Source organism: Rattus norvegicus, chromosome 15, assembly GCF_036323735.1.
Source record: "Rattus norvegicus strain BN/NHsdMcwi chromosome 15, GRCr8, whole genome shotgun sequence".
NCBI lineage: Eukaryota > Metazoa > Chordata > Mammalia > Rodentia > Muridae > Rattus > Rattus norvegicus.
In genome coordinates, this window is record NC_086033.1 from 56760334 (window position 1) to 56776577 (window position 16244).

At 46.3% G+C, this 16244-nt stretch overlaps 1 protein-coding gene across 3 annotated transcripts in view; it reads left to right on the forward strand.

Moving 5' to 3' along the window:
* Positions 1–16244, forward strand: part of Rubcnl (rubicon like autophagy enhancer) — a 65190-nt gene that overhangs the window by 18437 nt on the left and 30509 nt on the right. For all 3 annotated transcript variants that reach the window (XM_008770905.3, XM_039093953.2, XM_039093952.2), the window contains exons 2-12: positions 29–661; positions 2652–2731; positions 3206–3407; positions 5570–5671; positions 6088–6148; positions 8121–8256; positions 9685–9830; positions 11433–11497; positions 13921–14159; positions 14456–14517; positions 15878–16031. In XM_008770905.3, coding sequence (XP_008769127.1) covers positions 61–661; positions 2652–2731; positions 3206–3407; positions 5570–5671; positions 6088–6148; positions 8121–8256; positions 9685–9830; positions 11433–11497; positions 13921–14159; positions 14456–14517; positions 15878–16031 — 1848 coding nt within the window. In that variant the 5' untranslated portion in view covers positions 29–60. The remainder of the gene's footprint in view (positions 1–28; positions 662–2651; positions 2732–3205; positions 3408–5569; positions 5672–6087; positions 6149–8120; positions 8257–9684; positions 9831–11432; positions 11498–13920; positions 14160–14455; positions 14518–15877; positions 16032–16244) is intronic.

A 16244-nucleotide genomic window follows, 5' to 3' on the forward strand; every position in this document is an offset into this window, starting at 1 on the left:
TACCTGGAATGATTCTTGCTCATTGCAGATAAACTTATCAGACCTCTAGCTGGCCATGTGATGAATTCAAGGATCACACCCAGTGGTACAACGGCCATTGGAGAACTGAGTTTTGAGCACGTTCACTCCACACCTGGAAAGATGGTGTCCCAATCCACAGGCCAGCAAGACTATCCTATGGACTCCTGTGAAAGGACCAGCCATGCCTTTCAGGACGCTGATGGCTTGCCCAGTGTCCTGGACACTGACCAACCTGCTTGCCAGTTAGATGTGAGACTCGTAAGACACAAAGCTTCCTGGATCAACCCACTGTGTGTGCAGCAGCCACTTCGAGAATCAGGCCTCCAAAGACCAACGGCGCAGAACAGTGAGAACCACGTGGTCGTGGACACTCCCTCTCCCTCGGACCTTTCGATATTGCCCCAGAGGGACTCCCTGGCTGAGATGTCATTGTCTGAGAATACTGCTGATGTCATCTGCAACAGCTCTGCTTATTGCTCCTGGGGAGAGAAGGGTGACTTCTTCCTGGCTACAGAAGAGCAAGAGGCTCATCCTCAGCAGAAGTCTCTGCTCAAAAACCCCAAGGCTGTGGCCACTTCCCCATTCTCTAAGGCCAGTGTCCATTCTGAGTCTCCTCATTTGACAGCTTCTACGGATGATGGTAACTTTATCTGGTGACTTCCTTTATACTTCTCCATGTATGTGTTTGTCTGGGCTGACTTACCTATTGTCTTTGCCATGAGAAATGAAGTTCATGGTCTTCAACCTTGACCCAAAACCAATGTGTGAGCTCATTTCATGTTAGCACCATCCCAACTCAAGGCAGGAGACCAAGGGATAACGGGTTTGGGCACCACTCTGCTTTATCTTGCCTTTTCCTCTATGTTCAAGTCTTTCCCAGCTTCCTGTTTTTGTTTAAGAAGACAAACCAGCAATTTAGTTTCATCCACAGTGGCCTTCTAGTTACAGTGGCAGGGTTGTTGGCAGAGATGGTGAATGGCCCCCACAGTCATTCCCCCAAAATGTTTATCAACCCCAGACAAGAGGTCCCCGGTTTTCCATGTCAGATTGACTTTGTTCAATGGGAGTATCAGGGTGACACTTCCTGCATTTGTCTGCCCTCTGATAACCCACAGCTTCCCGGACATTGGCAGCATCTCTTAATTTATCCGGTCAGGATGACATAGCTCTTCCGACCATCATGAGATCTCACTTCCTTCCCGGACTGCAGTCAGCAGTTAATGTGATAGGAACTACTCGAGTTGGTGTTGCTTATTGCCAGTGAGTGGTGGGTGAGAGTGTAAGAATGACTGTCTCAGCATAGTGGTCTGAGCCTCACTGGACGGAGCTCTGTTTGCTTTCAGATGACTTTGTGGTTGCAACAGGAAGTTCGGGGCCGATCGTCACCAGCTGAGAAAGTAATCCTGTAATTATTTTTTTAAAGAATTGTTTATTTGATGTATTTGAGTACATTGTAGTTGTCTCCAGACACACTGGAAGAAAACATCAGATCCCATTACAGATGGTTGTGAGCCACCATTTGTTTGCTGGGAACAATCCAGCAAACCGATCCAATGGAAGAGCAGTCAGTGCTCTTAACCACTGAGCAATCTTCCAGCCCAGATCCTATAATTCTGAGGGCTGCCTTCCCATCTCTCATGACCTCTTCCCACCATCTTTGCCCCACTGGCCTCTCCTTTCTGGTTTTCTGAGGCTATCTCTCAGTCACTCCATTAGTGTTCTGGAGAAATGATGGACAGTAGGCTGTGTCTACAGGCCTTGTCATCAGAAGGCTCTTTCCGATTTCATGACCTGTATCTTTCTAGAGCTATGCAGTTTTTTCTTTCCCCTGATAGTCTTGAAGACTTGTACCCTATGATTTGTTTTGCTTAATTAATCTTTAGGTTTATTTTTGTTGTGTTTTATAAAAAAGAAAGGGAAGCCAGAGATATGTTTGTGGAGATGCGGTATGGTGTGGGGGAAGGGGATGCCTCTGCGGGCTCATGCTGAGGCATTCCTTCCCTGTAAGGTACCAGCCACTCAATGGTATAGTATAGAATAATGGAGTGTATTTAGGGCATGGGGAGGGGAGTTGAGGGGGTAGTAGAAACAGAAAAAGGCAGAGAGGGAGAGAGGGGTAGGGGAGTGGGGAGAGTAGGGACAGGGAAGAGAGGAAGGGAATAAGAAGAACAAGAACAAGAGAGAGAGAAAGAGAGAGAGAGAGAGAGAGAGAGAGAGAGAGAGAGAGGGGAGGGGGGCAAGCAGCCCCTTTTATAGTGGGTTGGGCATACCTGGCTGTTGCCAGGTAACTGTGGGGCCCAGCCTAGCAGGAAAGCCAACAATTTTCCCATTGTTTTCTTTTGTCCTGTGTGTGCTCACCTGTGTGCCTGTGTATGTGGAGACCAGAAGTCAATGTCACATATCTTCCTCTGCCATTCTCTGTCCTCCTCCTCTTGGAGGCAGAGTCTCTCACTGAATCTGGGGTTCACTAAGTTTCTAACCCAGCTGGCCAACAAGCCCCAGGCGTCCTCCCGTCTCCACCTCTGCGGTACTGAGGTGACGAGTGCCTGAAGCAGTAGGAGAGTGACCAGGGAGCACTATTGACTGAGCCATCTCCTTTCTCCATTTTCAATGCCTGACTGTGTTGGCAGGTGATGCTCAGAGCAGCAGGAGCCATTCTTGGAATTTCTTCCCACTGGAGACATTCATTCTGCCTGCTGACATGGAAAAGGTGAGGGCCTGAGTCTCTTGATGCCGCTCGATGTGACTGCGGAAACCCCTGCGATGAGGCTCAGCCAAAGGGTTCTTTTCAGTATTTGATGGACGCCGCCAGGAGCACTAAATTGAGACATTTTGAGGCACGGTGTGCTCAGCCGTCCACGACTGAGGAGCTCTGTCAGGTGCTGGGCTCCACCTACCGAGGGTTTTCCAGCACAAGAAATGCAACTCGGTGGCAGGGGATGGGGCCAGCAGTAGCTCGCCTTGCATATATGATGTTAAGTTTAATCCCCATTCCTGGAAAGAAATTAATTCCATTTGGTATATCTGTGTCTCTGGATGTATTTTTCATCATAATCTAGTTAGATCAAGTTGTATTTATCCTTATTTGTGCCACCTAAGTGGCATTTCTCCAGTTTTGCAATCTAATCCATCCTCCGAAGGAAAGTTGAGTGCACTCATTTTTTAATTGACTTTCCCCCCGTAGGAAAACGTCCACTTTTATGCTGCAGACTTGATCATCTCAGTAATAGAGAATTTGAAGTGCAGTCTTCTGAGTCAACAGCAGCCAGGGAGTTCGGGCACAGAAGAGGCCAGCAGGTCATGTGGGACTGGAGCAGAAGTGACCTTTCATACCCATGCAAAGCAGGAGCCAGACCCCTCCGCTTCTTCACACACTGGCTGTGAAGGCAAGTCGGGCAAACGCTTGAATGCTGAATGCTGTGATCTCAGCGCAGGCTGTCTCCTCTGTCCAGTCTTGAAAGAGGGACGTTTTCCATCCTTTGAAGACGCAATCCATGGCTACATGAATCCCAGGATAGTCATGAATGTGACTCAGTTTAGAGCGAGAAACTAACTTAGAACGTTATGAGGTGTGTGTGTGTGTGTGTGTGTGTGTGTGTGTGTGTGTGTGTGTGTGATGTGCTATTTTCAGTGATTTTAATTTTGAGGGTCTTTGGTGTGCTTTTGTTAGTGATAAGGTGACTTTGCAGGTGAAAAGGCTTAGCACATGGGAGTGAATGATCTCCAGCAAGGCAGCCATTTTCTTTTGCCCTGTCATTGCTGCTCATGCTCTGTCCTTGGCCAGCCCTGGAGTTCTTGCTTTGCTTTTCCTTGGATTTTATTCTTCCGTTTCCAGGTTGCTGCTGTCTTCTGTCTTGCTTCATTTTCCACCCCACAGTGTTCTCCCACTTCTCCTTCCACATTGTTTTCTTTGCCCAAGGCGTCCACCTCCATCCCTTTTTGCAAATAATGAACCTGCCTGTTCTTGGTGATGGCTGGGACTTGGTGGTGGTAAGACACTCTCCCAGAGCAGAAGCCCTGCAGCTGGGGCCACGGAAGTGAGAGGGATGACACCATGGCAGACATGAGGGTCCAGCCCAGTCACTAAGCAGGGCACCTGGGAACCCAGGGAGTTCCTTCTGGAGGAAAGGCCACCAAAGCCGGCAGGGAAGGACCATTAGCTTTCTGAAAGCCAGTCCCGTGCTCAGCCTCAACACCCAGGTTTTCTTTTTGGCAGATTTTACCTCCATCAGTAAGCTGATACTCCATCCTCTAAGCTGATACTTCTCCTCTCCCTCTGAGAAACCTGGATTTCCAGCCCTGAACCTCTCTCTCCTCCAAGTGTCTTTCTATGTGGCTGGTACCCTTCAAACTTGCCCACTTGCTGGGTTCCCAGATCCTCTGATGTAAAACTCAATATTTCTTTATAGCTTAAAGAAATGTTCTCCATTGCTGGTAAACTCCTATCTCCAGCTTCCAGATGGGTTAGGTTAACTTCTAATTAACATATCTGCATTATGCATCTAATAATAGTGCTTCTCAACCCATGGTGTGTGTGTGTGTGTGTGTGTGTGTCTGTCTGTCTGTCTGTCTGTCTGTCCATACACATACAGCTTGGCTTCCTTGCCCTTTTGTCTGTACAGATTCTGTGGGACAATAAGACCACATTCACGTGTTCTAGGTGGACGTGAACTTTGGAGGGACGTGACTTAACCCAGTATCACTGTGCATTCCATACCATGCATCTGATGGGAAGGCTGCCTTTATCTTTTCTTCTCTTTTTTCTTCTCTTTTCTTTTCTTCTTTTCTTTTCTTTTTTAAGTCTTCTTTAATTTTATTTTAAACTTTGTATTATAATGGGAAAAATATTAAAACATAAAAAGTAAACATCGTATCAGCCTATTTGCCTGATATATATATTTTAGTGAAGGAGAGAACCTAAACTAGTTTCCTTCAGCTGTCAATCCTTGGAGCTGCAGCTTTAGCTCCCCCCGCCCCATACCTGTGAGTTGGGAGCTATGCATTCTCTCCCCCTTCCTCCTCCTCTTCCTCTTCCTTCTCCTCTCTGCCTTCCTCTTCCTCATCGTCTTCCTCCTTCTCCTCTTCTTCAGACCAGTTTGAACATACCATTTTGCTTATGCTGGTATTCATGCATATGTGTTTAAACAGGTGTGTGCTTGTTCATGTAAGAATGAGGGTACAAGTGTGTGGGCATGTGTGTGCTCCTGTGTACATCCACATGTGTCTGTGTGTGAGCATATGGGGGGGGGAGAGGACGATTACCAGGAATTGTCTCTTGTCCCTTGTTTTTGACTTTGAGACAAGTTCTTTCACAAGTTCAAACTCTGGCTAGAATAGGCTGACTCCGGTGAGCTCCCAGGATCCACCTGCTCCTGCTTTTCGTGTTGGGATTACAAGGACAAACTTATCAGGATCAGCCATTTTCTGTCAGTTCTGGGAGCTGAACTCAGGTCTCGTGCTTGCACAGCACATGCTCTACTGACTGATCCATTTCTTCAGCCCCAGCCTCGATTCTTGATCATGAAATCGGTCTTCCTTCTCTCTTTAGGTTGCGCTGCACTCCAGGTCAGCCCAGTGGCTGAGGCACTTTCTTACTGTCCTGTGGCGATAGAGGCCTGCACACTTGACTTGAACAAATTGGTCATATTAGGTGAGACTTAGAACCTCCTCCCATTCATCTCCCTCACATAACCACCCACACACCAGCAGACAACACAGCCAAGGCCATGTTGGGGACTTTTGAGGAAACCTCTCCTAAGAAGAGGTTATGTCCCTGCTACTCAAAGGAAATGTTTTCCTTGTCTCTGATGTCTGATAATTGGTCTTCTCACCTGTAGAACTGAACAAAAATGCAGACGTCCATTAGATCAGCTCTGTGGTTCTGATGTGATATTTTGATGAGGTCTATATGAACTCCCATCTCGGGGGGTTACCTGGAGTCTCATACTGTTGCTTGTGGTTATCTGGACATTGCAGGTTCCCTGAGTGCTGGGGTCTCTATCTTTGTATTCTTATGAGTGAGGCAGGCTAAGAGACCCTACCACCCTTTCTTTCCTTTTCCCACAGAACTTGGGAAATCCAATGACCTCACGGAAGGCTGCAGAGGCTCCTATAGCTCTTCAGAGAGGTATGTGCCTTCTTGTGTGTAGACCCCTGGGGCTTTCATATTGCAGCCTGGTTAGCCACAAATGGGGATCCTTGATGGCCAGTGTTAACGGTCAGCTTGACGGAATCCAGAGTACAGAAGAGTTGGGCCCCTCAGTTGGGGATTATTTTGACTACGTTAATTGATGTGGAAAGACCCATCTTTATTGTGGGTGAGACCATCCTCATGGCAGGGAAGGAAACCTGGACGAGATGAGTGGAGAAAGGCAGAGCACTCTGTATTCATTGAGCAATGTCGTATTATCATTGTTCCCTTCTGATTACTGTGTAATGCGACCAGCTACGTCAAGCTCCCGCCTCTGTGTCTCCACCTCACGTGATGACTATCCTTGGAAGAATGAGCTGAAGTAAATCTCTTCTGATATTGCTAGGAGACACCATTTCACAGCAAACTTCCTGATCCTCTGACTCTAACAATCTTTCAGGCCCCTCTTCTGCACTGCTCCCATAACATGTGGGAGCCTTACATGTGGGAGTGTGTTGTAGATGTGTCCATTGAGTCTGGGCTCCACAGCTCTGCATTCTGATTGGTTGTGGTTTCCTATGGTGGTCTCTGTGGCAAAGAGAAGTATCTTTGATGAGGAGACAAATGTTTATAGACTGTTGCTGGGGACTAGGTTGATGTAGCAAGTTAGTTGTGGAGGGAGGAAATGGTGGGAGAAATGTTGCAATTATAATATCAAAAATGTAAAAATTAGAAAAAAGTAAAATAAATCCTTTCTCCCTTAGGTTATTTTTTGAAGTTTATTTATTATCTTTTTATGTGCATGGATGTTTTGCCCCCAGACTACTTTTGTTAGAGTATTTTATGACAGCAACAGGAAAAGAAACTAATGTAAGACTCACTTAGAAGTTAGTCAGTCACCTCTACAGTAGAAGTTTTGTTGACTATGATAAAATACCAGAGACAACTAACTTACTGAGAGAAAAGGTTTTTGTCTCTTGGTTTTGGAGGCTCAAAGACATGATACGATGAGGTTGAGGTGTGGGTGAGGTGGAGTACCTCGGAATTGCATGGCGGGGTAGAGGATAAGAGGGGATGTTCTCACCACCCCCTGGAGTTACTGCCTCCAGTGACTTACAGACCTGCTAAGTTCTACCCCCCCAAGCTTCCATTGTCTCTGGAAGCCAATTCCTTAACACTCGGATCTTTGGAGGACACTGCCCATATTCAGAGCACAGCACCCCATACTCAGTGAGTGTTACAGTGCATGAAAGGCTGGTGTATATGTCCTCATTTAACCTCAAGGTTATGTGAGTTTTATAAATGTATGTATGCATTTAATTAAACACTTAGATTTATTTTAGGAGTGCTTTATTTGTGTGTATGTATGCGTACCAGGTGCCCATGCAGGTCAGCAGAGGGGCTCTGATCCCCTGGAACTGGAATTATGGATGGTTGTAAGCTACCATGTAGATGTTGGAACCAAACCCTGGTCCTCTGCAAAACCAACAAGTGCTCTTAACTGCTGAGCTAACTCTTCAGCCCCTGTGCATTTATTTTTGAGCCCTGTTTCATACACACGGAAACTAAGGCTTATGAAATGATGTCACAATGTGTTCCCCAACCCCTGTCTTACTATGCAGCTATAGCTGTCTTGGAACTTGCTACATAGACAAGGCTGGCATAGACCTCACAGAGGTCTTTGCCACCCAAGAGCTGAGATTAAAGGATGGGCCATCCTTGAAGCACTGCTAAGCATCAGAAGGATTCGGGCTCTGGTTTTCTCACTTTAGGTTCAGTTCTGTTTTCACCTTACCCTAGGTCTCCGTACCCTTCATAAATAAGAGGCTCTGTTTGCTGATTGAGGGTGAACTCTATTGCATTAGATTCCCAGCTTGCAAATGACTGTCAGTCTCATATAATGGTTTCCTCAAAGACCCTGATTATATTTATGCACAGCCGTCCAGCTTTCATTTCTCTCGTGTTTCAGTGCAACTTGCAAGTCGAATCTCAGTCTTGCTGGGCTCTTAGCCAGAGAGTTGTTCCGAGGGTTCTATAAGTACTGGATGCTGTCAGAAGAAGTCACTCGTCAGCCTCCAGGCTCCCTGATCCCCGCTAGCTCAGGAGTAAGTATGGAAGTCGGTTGATATGGAATGGAATGTTCCTAACTTCTCACTGGCCTGTTCGTTCAAATATGTGTTTCCTTGTCTGGCTTATAGGTGTTTAGGAGGTCTCAAAATGGAGACGAGCAGTCATTCAACATCAAGAGATGTATTTAACAATCCATACCATGTTGCTATTGCTTTGAGAAAAGGTCATATAGCACAGGCTGGTCTCTAACTCAGAGAATCCTCTTGCTCAGGCCTGCCTAGTGCTGGGATTGCAGGCCTGCTAAAAGGTTGCAGTTCTCCCAAGTCTCCCAAGGTGATATCTCACTTTCCCTCTTATTACTATTATTTTAATGTACTGGGCTCGGATCTGATCAGGGCAAGGCAATAATAGTAAAGTAAATGTCACCTGGCTGACAGATAGGAAAGCATACAAGACTTTGCTTCCAGGATATGCTGTCCTCGAAGAATGCTAAACACTCCTCCAGTGGTAGCAAATGCTAAAAGAAGAGTTGAAAAAAAAATCACTCTGGAAGGGCCAGAGTGGGCAGGCATCTAATTCTGTCAGAGGAACTTAGGGAAGCCGACTTGAGAGCTTAGCCCTGAGCCAGGTGTGAGTCAGGCAGTGCTGGGGCAGATACAGTCTGTGGGGAAGCATTCTGAGCGGGAGCTGTCGGGACACAAATGGAGGAGGTCTGGAAGCCAGATGAATGAGAAACGTAACTGTGGTTGGACAAAGTGTGTGTGTGTGTGTGTGTGTGTGTGTGTGTGTGTGTGTGTGTGTGTGTGTGTGTGTGTTGGCGGAGGATTCATGGGAACAGGCTTGAATGATAGTGGCCAAATTGTGGAGGTTTCGGGATACTGATTGGGAGAGTTTGGGTTTTAAATGACGATAGGAAAATGTAAGCTTTCACTATAAGCGGTTGTTTTGTAAGCCAAGGTTCTAAGAGACCACAGCAAAGCTCTGATAGGCGGCTGCTTTAGGCACCAGATGCTGCTTATTTTCACGGAGTGTCCCTGGTCAAAAAGCCCTTCTCATCACATGGGAATTTGGGAAACAAATGAGCTAAAAAATACTAAAAACAACAACAACAACCAAAAAACAAAAACGAAAACCCAGCAGGCTCAGGTTCAGTAGGTAAGAGTGGGGCTGCTCTGTCTGAGTATAGAGGTCTCAGCACCTACATCAGACAGCTCACAACTGCATATAACTCCAGCTCCAGGGGATCTGACACCCTCTTCTCAGACGCCACATAAACAATCATTCAGAAATAAAAACTAGTAGTCTCAGTGGGAAGTCTTGTGCCAAGACCTTTAGCTCAGCTAAAAACAGTTTCCATTTCTGGTGGTAAAGTTCAATGAGAAACACACTTAGAGTCCTTTTCAGGCAAACCTCTATATTGTGCCTTCTGAGGTTAGCCCTGACTCCTCTCATGGGTCATTCAGGTTGGGGAAGAAGAACAAGCTGAGGAAGAGCTTGACTCCAGTGTGGATACAGCACGGGAAGTCATGCTTAAGTCCAGGGTCCCAGGGACTGAAGACTGGGTGCCCCCTCCATGCCAAATCATACTTACTGTTCACCCGCCAGTCAAGTAAGTACGAGTGCTGCCTGGAACCCCAGGTTCCACTTGGGATGTGTTGTGATGGGTTTGCCTGATCCCCATGGAAACAGATGAAGAAAGAACCATTTGCCGAGGGACCAAGGCAAATGTGTTTCTGGCTTAGTTTCCTTGGCACTCTATTGTGGGCGTGTAAGTACTCGTTAAAGTGTAACTCTGTGTCCTACTCAGGGTTTCTATTCCTGCACAAAACATCATGACCAAGAAGCAAGTTGGGGAGGAAAGGGTGTATTCAGCTTACACTTCCACACTGCTGTTCATCACCAAAGGGAGTCAGGACTGGAACTCGCACAGGGCAAGAACTTGAAGGCAGGGGCTGATGCAGAGGCCATGGAGGGGTGCAGCTTACTGGCTTGCTCCCCCTGGCTTGTTCAGCTTGCTTTCTTATAGAAGAACCCAAGACTACCAGCCCAGGGATGGCACCACCCACAATGGACTGGGTCCTCCCCACTTGATCACTAATTGAGAAAATGCCTTACAGCTGGATTTCATGGCATTTCCTCAAGGGAGGCCCCTTTCTCGGTGATAACTCCAGCTTGTGTCAAGTTGACACACAAAACCAGCCAGTACACTCTGTCCCCCCAGTTATGAGCATTACATAGCAGTTGTAGATTAAAAAGGCGTAAGAGAATTTTTAAGTGGTTAACACTGAAACAGAAATCAAATACAATGATTTAAAATGACGAGATCACTCTAAATCTATTTTCCAAACTAGTTAGTGCGCAGTAAAACAAAATTAGTGCATAAAAGTTTTAAAAGAAGACTTTAACTTCAAGGAGATTACCTGCCATTGAGAAATGTAACAGGATGCAAATAAAAATCTTTATTCTGTGAAACCACAGAAGCTCAGAGACAACTAAAATTATGAAAGAAAGAACTAAATTTCTACAGTACGTGTGTATGGGGCCATACTTATAGTGCATACATAATAGTTTAATTGTAATTGGTTCTGAGAATATGTAATGGGTTACAGGTAAAGATTATAGGCAACATAGTTTAACTATGTGCTGTCTTTGCATTCTCTTGGTCTCTTATGCAAACGGAAGGGTTAGGAAGCCAGGCTTCCTGCACTCCACAGAGGTCTCTTAGGAATCTCTGTCTGCTGTCTTTGCTCTCAGGCTTAACTGATGTCAGGAAGTAGGTTGTGACTGCTTGGGCAGAACTTCTCCTCTAGGCCCTGAGCCGAATTATTCTCATTGTATAGGATATTTTTCCCCCTCAAGTTTCCCAGAATCCTCTAAGATATATGAGATTTAACATGTCTGTTTTTTAAACCTTGGCAATTTTTGTTGACATTGAACCACAAAAAAAATTGAAATTTACCACTTTACCCATAACTCTAGGTCACTGTTGAAACCAGGGCGCAGCTTTTGCCAGAGTACTCCTCCTCAAGAGGATTTGATAACTTTGTCTCACATCCATTTAAGTATAAATTTTTCTTAACAAGAAAGGATGACAGAATTAAAGTCCCTAAGCCAAGAAACACAGCACGATGTCCACTGCATTTCTATTAGAGGAAAACGCTGTAACTAACCAGTTCTGAAATGTGTAACAGTCGACATTCTCTGTCCTCAGGAGGGACATAGCAGTCGTGGCCCAGAATTTCTTCTGTGCTGGATGTGGGACTCCCATACAACCCAGTGAGTACAGGTCCTGTATTGCTTGTCGCATGATAACAGTGTGAGGATCGGCACAGCTGGACTGTTTGTTGCTCTAGTGTGAGATCATCTTCTTGGTGTGTGTGCTGTGAAGGATTTGTGGAGGTGGCCCTGTATTTCACAATAACATACAAAGCAAGCAGAGCCAGCATCCTGGCTGCTTCTCCACCGGGCACTTGGAGAATCCAACCATTCCTGATTTAAGTGGTTGAACCTATTGTTTCCTCTTCCCAGAATGCCCTCCAGGTGACTTCCTTCCCTGCCACTCTCAGTTTTCTTCACATCTTTATCCTCTTTTCTCCCCACTCTTCTTCCCCTCCCCTTTTCCTGGAGTCTTCCGTGGTTGCCTTGTGGAACATGCCCATCTGGCCACAGTTGCGTGTATGCTTCATGGCGTCCATCCCTAGACTACTCTTAGTTGTATTACAGATCATCTGTCTCCATCACCAAACCATCAATCCCAGGAAGGCAGAAGCGTTGTTGAATTCACTGTTCAGCATCATCATCCCCTACAGCTATGGTTGCTTGTAATGGTCCTCTAGGCACATTCACAGGGTAAACAAATGTCTCTTGGCAAGACTTCTCAGAGAGTTGAGGACGTGGTGACTCATTTATGAGATGGCCAAGGTCCTGCAAACTAGTCTCCCCCAAGAGACACCATGCAAGATTTTCAGCTGAGCCTGGGGGCTGCTTGTTCTCCAGAGAAGACGTCTATTTCAAGACATTAAAACTGAAAGCAGAACCAGCCAGGGCTTCCCCTATCTCACTACACATTAGTGACAATCACAGTGAGTCCTGAGACTCATTTTCCCAGCTAGCCTAGCAAGAGGCGGGTCTGTTGGTTAATCTGTACACCCTAATGCCACCCTAAATGCCAGATGATGAGTCAGAAACCACATAGACACGACTGACTCCACCAGAGTTAAGTACCTTCCGGAGTTCTTTCCCCGTCAGTACAGCAGGGGATCTTGCGGGTCTAACCCTCATGGAATCTGCTCCCATCTTTTAGTCTGTCGACGTGGTCTTAGGAAGAGGAATGAGCATGATTTATTCTGTCCTGATGATAGCACAGAGGGCATTTGATGAAGTTGGTGGATGAGTGAATGAGTGGACCTGAGATGGTGGAGACTTTGATGCTGGGAAAGGTGAATTATATCAGTGTCTACAGTGGATTTCAACTGAGCTTACCTGCTCTCTGCCTCTGTGACCTAGCTCACTGCCTGTTTGTCCCTACTATGAGCTTGACCTCACTGTCCCGTTTTCCTCAATGAAAGAGGGAACTATAAGTTCCTAAGTCATAGAATTAGAATCTTAGGATGACATTAACCATTCACCAGCTTGGGAAACAGACTAAGTGCCCAGTGAAGACTTATTCCTGATATTCTTCAAGGCATTGTTTGGAAAATGGTCATCTGTACCTACAGTGTACTAGGGTTGAAGTCACTGCCTTCCCCTATGTTGTCCTTTCTCACCACGAATCTACCGACATAAGAACGAATCACACCCTGCAATACCTCAATTACAAAGAGATGAAAGTCAGGCCGGGAACGATAAAGACTTGGTCCTGTCATGCTGATGCTGAGGGGACGGTTGCCCGGGAGATTTGGGACTGGGATGTTTTCCTTCTTAGCCCAGGCAGAGAAGACACAGAATTAACACTTTCATCCTGCATCTTTTGTCCATCAGAAAAGTTTATTAGAGAAACTCCAGGAGCACCATGTGTTTGTTTTATTAGCAAATTCAACAGTGCAAGAGCAAATAATTTTCCCCATGCTGCAGAGATGTGAATCATTAGCTCTTTGGGGGGGTCTAGGGTCTAGCGCTCTCTCTCTCTCTCTCTCTCTCTCTCTCTCTCTCTCTCTCAGGTATTCACTCTTTCTGTCTCTTATACATACATACATACATACATACACACATCTCTCTCTCTCTTACACACACACACACACAACCTCTTTTGGAGGCTACATCCTGACATTGTGTATGCCCTACTTTAGAATATGCTCTTCGTATGTGGGCTATCCCTGCATCCAGTTCTGTGCTGCTGCACTTTGTTAGCCTGAGTTTCTGAGCTGTTGTTGGAGTTCCTGTCAGTATCAGGTAGCATCTGCACAGTCGGCTAGATGCCTAGCCCCTACATGGGATGGTCTTGCTGCACTGCAGTTCACTTTGGTGTCCAGGAGTGTTTGGAGGATTCTGTTTCTCTGGGATCTGTCTTACCACAGCAAACCACAAATGGCCCCAGGTGAAACCCTCAGGTCACTGCCAGAGCTGTGCTGCCTGGCAGCTGAATCTGCCTTTAGCAGGGCGGACATTTATCCAAGTCTGAACCTTGCATAGGAATGGGGAGGTGGCCTAGGGTAGATCTTAGCATCATGAACATGGTGTCACCCTCCTGCTCTCTACAGAGTTTGTGAAGCGGCTCCGATACTGTGAGTACCTCGGGAAGTACTTCTGTGACAGATGCCACTCATCTGCAGAGTCCTGTATCCCTGCTCGGATCCTGCTGATGTGGGACTTCAGGAAGTACCAAGTCAGCGATTTCTCTAAATGGCTACTGGACAGCATATGGCATCAGCCCATCTTCAACCTGTTAAGTGGGCATCACAGCCTCTATGCAAAAGTCAAGGAACTGGATAGGGTGAAGGTGAGCTGAGGCTTCCGTGGAGAAGTGTCCCCAGACCTTTCACAAGGCAGATAGACTGTGGGGTGAATGACCCTAGGGGCTCTCACCTGTCTAGGCTCCTTCCAAGGCCCAACTAAACCTGCGTCCATTCAGGACTCATGTATCCAAGGATTCAGATATGAGCCCTTGCTGAAGGGGTTGTTTGCTTGGAAGTTGTTTTTGCTTGCCAGCACAGTATTTCGAATAACTTTAAGGTTTGCTGGGCACACTGTCGGTGGTCACACATCTCATTCCAAATGGTTGGCTTCTTGCCTTAGGACATCCAGGAGCAACTTTTTCATATCAAGAAGCTGTTGAAGACTTGCAGGTTTGCTGACAGGTACGATTCTCAGCTGGGATTCTCTGTGCCCCTGCCTGGCATAGTCTTCCTGATCCTGGCTCATCCAGTGTCTCTGGCTTCTTAGAACCTTTTATTCTTGACCCCCAACACTGAAACAAACAGACAGAGGTGAGTTAAAAAGAGGGATTGGACAAGGATAAAAGCCAGTACCTCAGCCAGTGGCTACAGTATAGGTATAATGTCAATATAGTAAATACAACACCTCAGCCAGTAGCTATAGTATAGACATAATGTAAATATAGTAAATACGATAGATTGTGACGAAGCCTGTTTTCTTCTCCTGCCTGCTTTGAGCTCGTGGGCATGGAGAGTGGTTCCTCATGTTGCTGCCACCACTGTTCCTCTGCAGAAATTCCATCTCTTACAGGATGCAGTCTCTCACCATCCTCCCATCCCTCTCCTTCCTGCATCCCGTCCCTGGCAGCCAACTTTCCTTCCCCATGGATTTGACCACTCTAAGTACCTCATGGATGTAAAACAGATTATGTGTCTTTTATTACTGGATTATTTTCCTAAGGTCTGTCCACATTGCAGTAGTGTCAGCATGTCCCTTCCTTCTGACGGCTGAATAACATCTGCTGTGTGTGCATATTGATTTTTTTTTAAATCTGCCCATTGAGGGGAAGGGTCTGCCTCTGCTTCTCATGAGTAGTGCTGCTGTAAGGAGTCCCATGGCCTCCCACAGAGGCAGGATGCTGGTCACACTAAGTGAGGGCATGGCTTCATGGCTTCACCAAACTTATACCCTAAGGATGTTCGTATGGGCAGACATTTACCTAAGATAGAAGTTTAAAATAAGAAATTACATAGAAATCTACCAGGTGTTCAGTAATGGGATAATAGCTAAATTTACATCATGTATACATTACCAGATGCAAGTTTATAGATACGGTTTTATATTCATTTGTGTGCATGTGTGTGCACATGTGTTTGTGTACATGTGTGACACTATGCTTCTGTGCATGTGGAGGCCAGAGGTTGATGTTGGGTGTCTCTTCAATTGCTCTCCCCCTTGTTTTGTGAGACACAATCTCTCACTTGGCCTGGAGTTCACTCACCAACTGGCTAGCTCCAGAGAGTTCTGGGGACTCTCTTGTCTCTGCCTCCCCAGCACTGGAATTGCAAGCATGACTTCAGTGCATAGCTCTTTGTGGGGGTGCTGCAGACCTAGACTTGGATTCTCCTCTTGCACTGAAAACACTTTACTGACTGAGCCATCTCCCCAGCCCCAAGAGAGCTCCCCCCCAAGAGAGCTTTTTAACTGAAAAAAACAAAACAAAACAAAACAAAACAACACAAAAAAGCATAGGTGACCTTAGGGACTGTCTCCTCTTGGCAGTGTGCTGAAGGAGTTTGAACAGGTTCCCAGTCATTTGACTGATGAATGCCACATGTTCTCCATGGACGACTTCCTCAGGACCAAGAAAGGACTGTTGGCACCTTTGCTCAAGGACATCCTGAGAGCTTCTCTTGCCCACGTGGACAGCTGTGAGGTATGGGTTCACCTGGGATAGGCTCCCTTTCTAGTGTCGGGATCTAGGAGGAAGGTGTTTCTTTTCATTTGACTCTTCATCACATTCAACCCTGAGCATGGAGAACATTGGTTCACAGCCCCTGATTAGCTAACCAAAGACATCCCACTGGGACTCAAGATGGGATCCTGTAGCTTCTTGGTTTGAATGGCCATGCCCTGTAGAAACCCATTC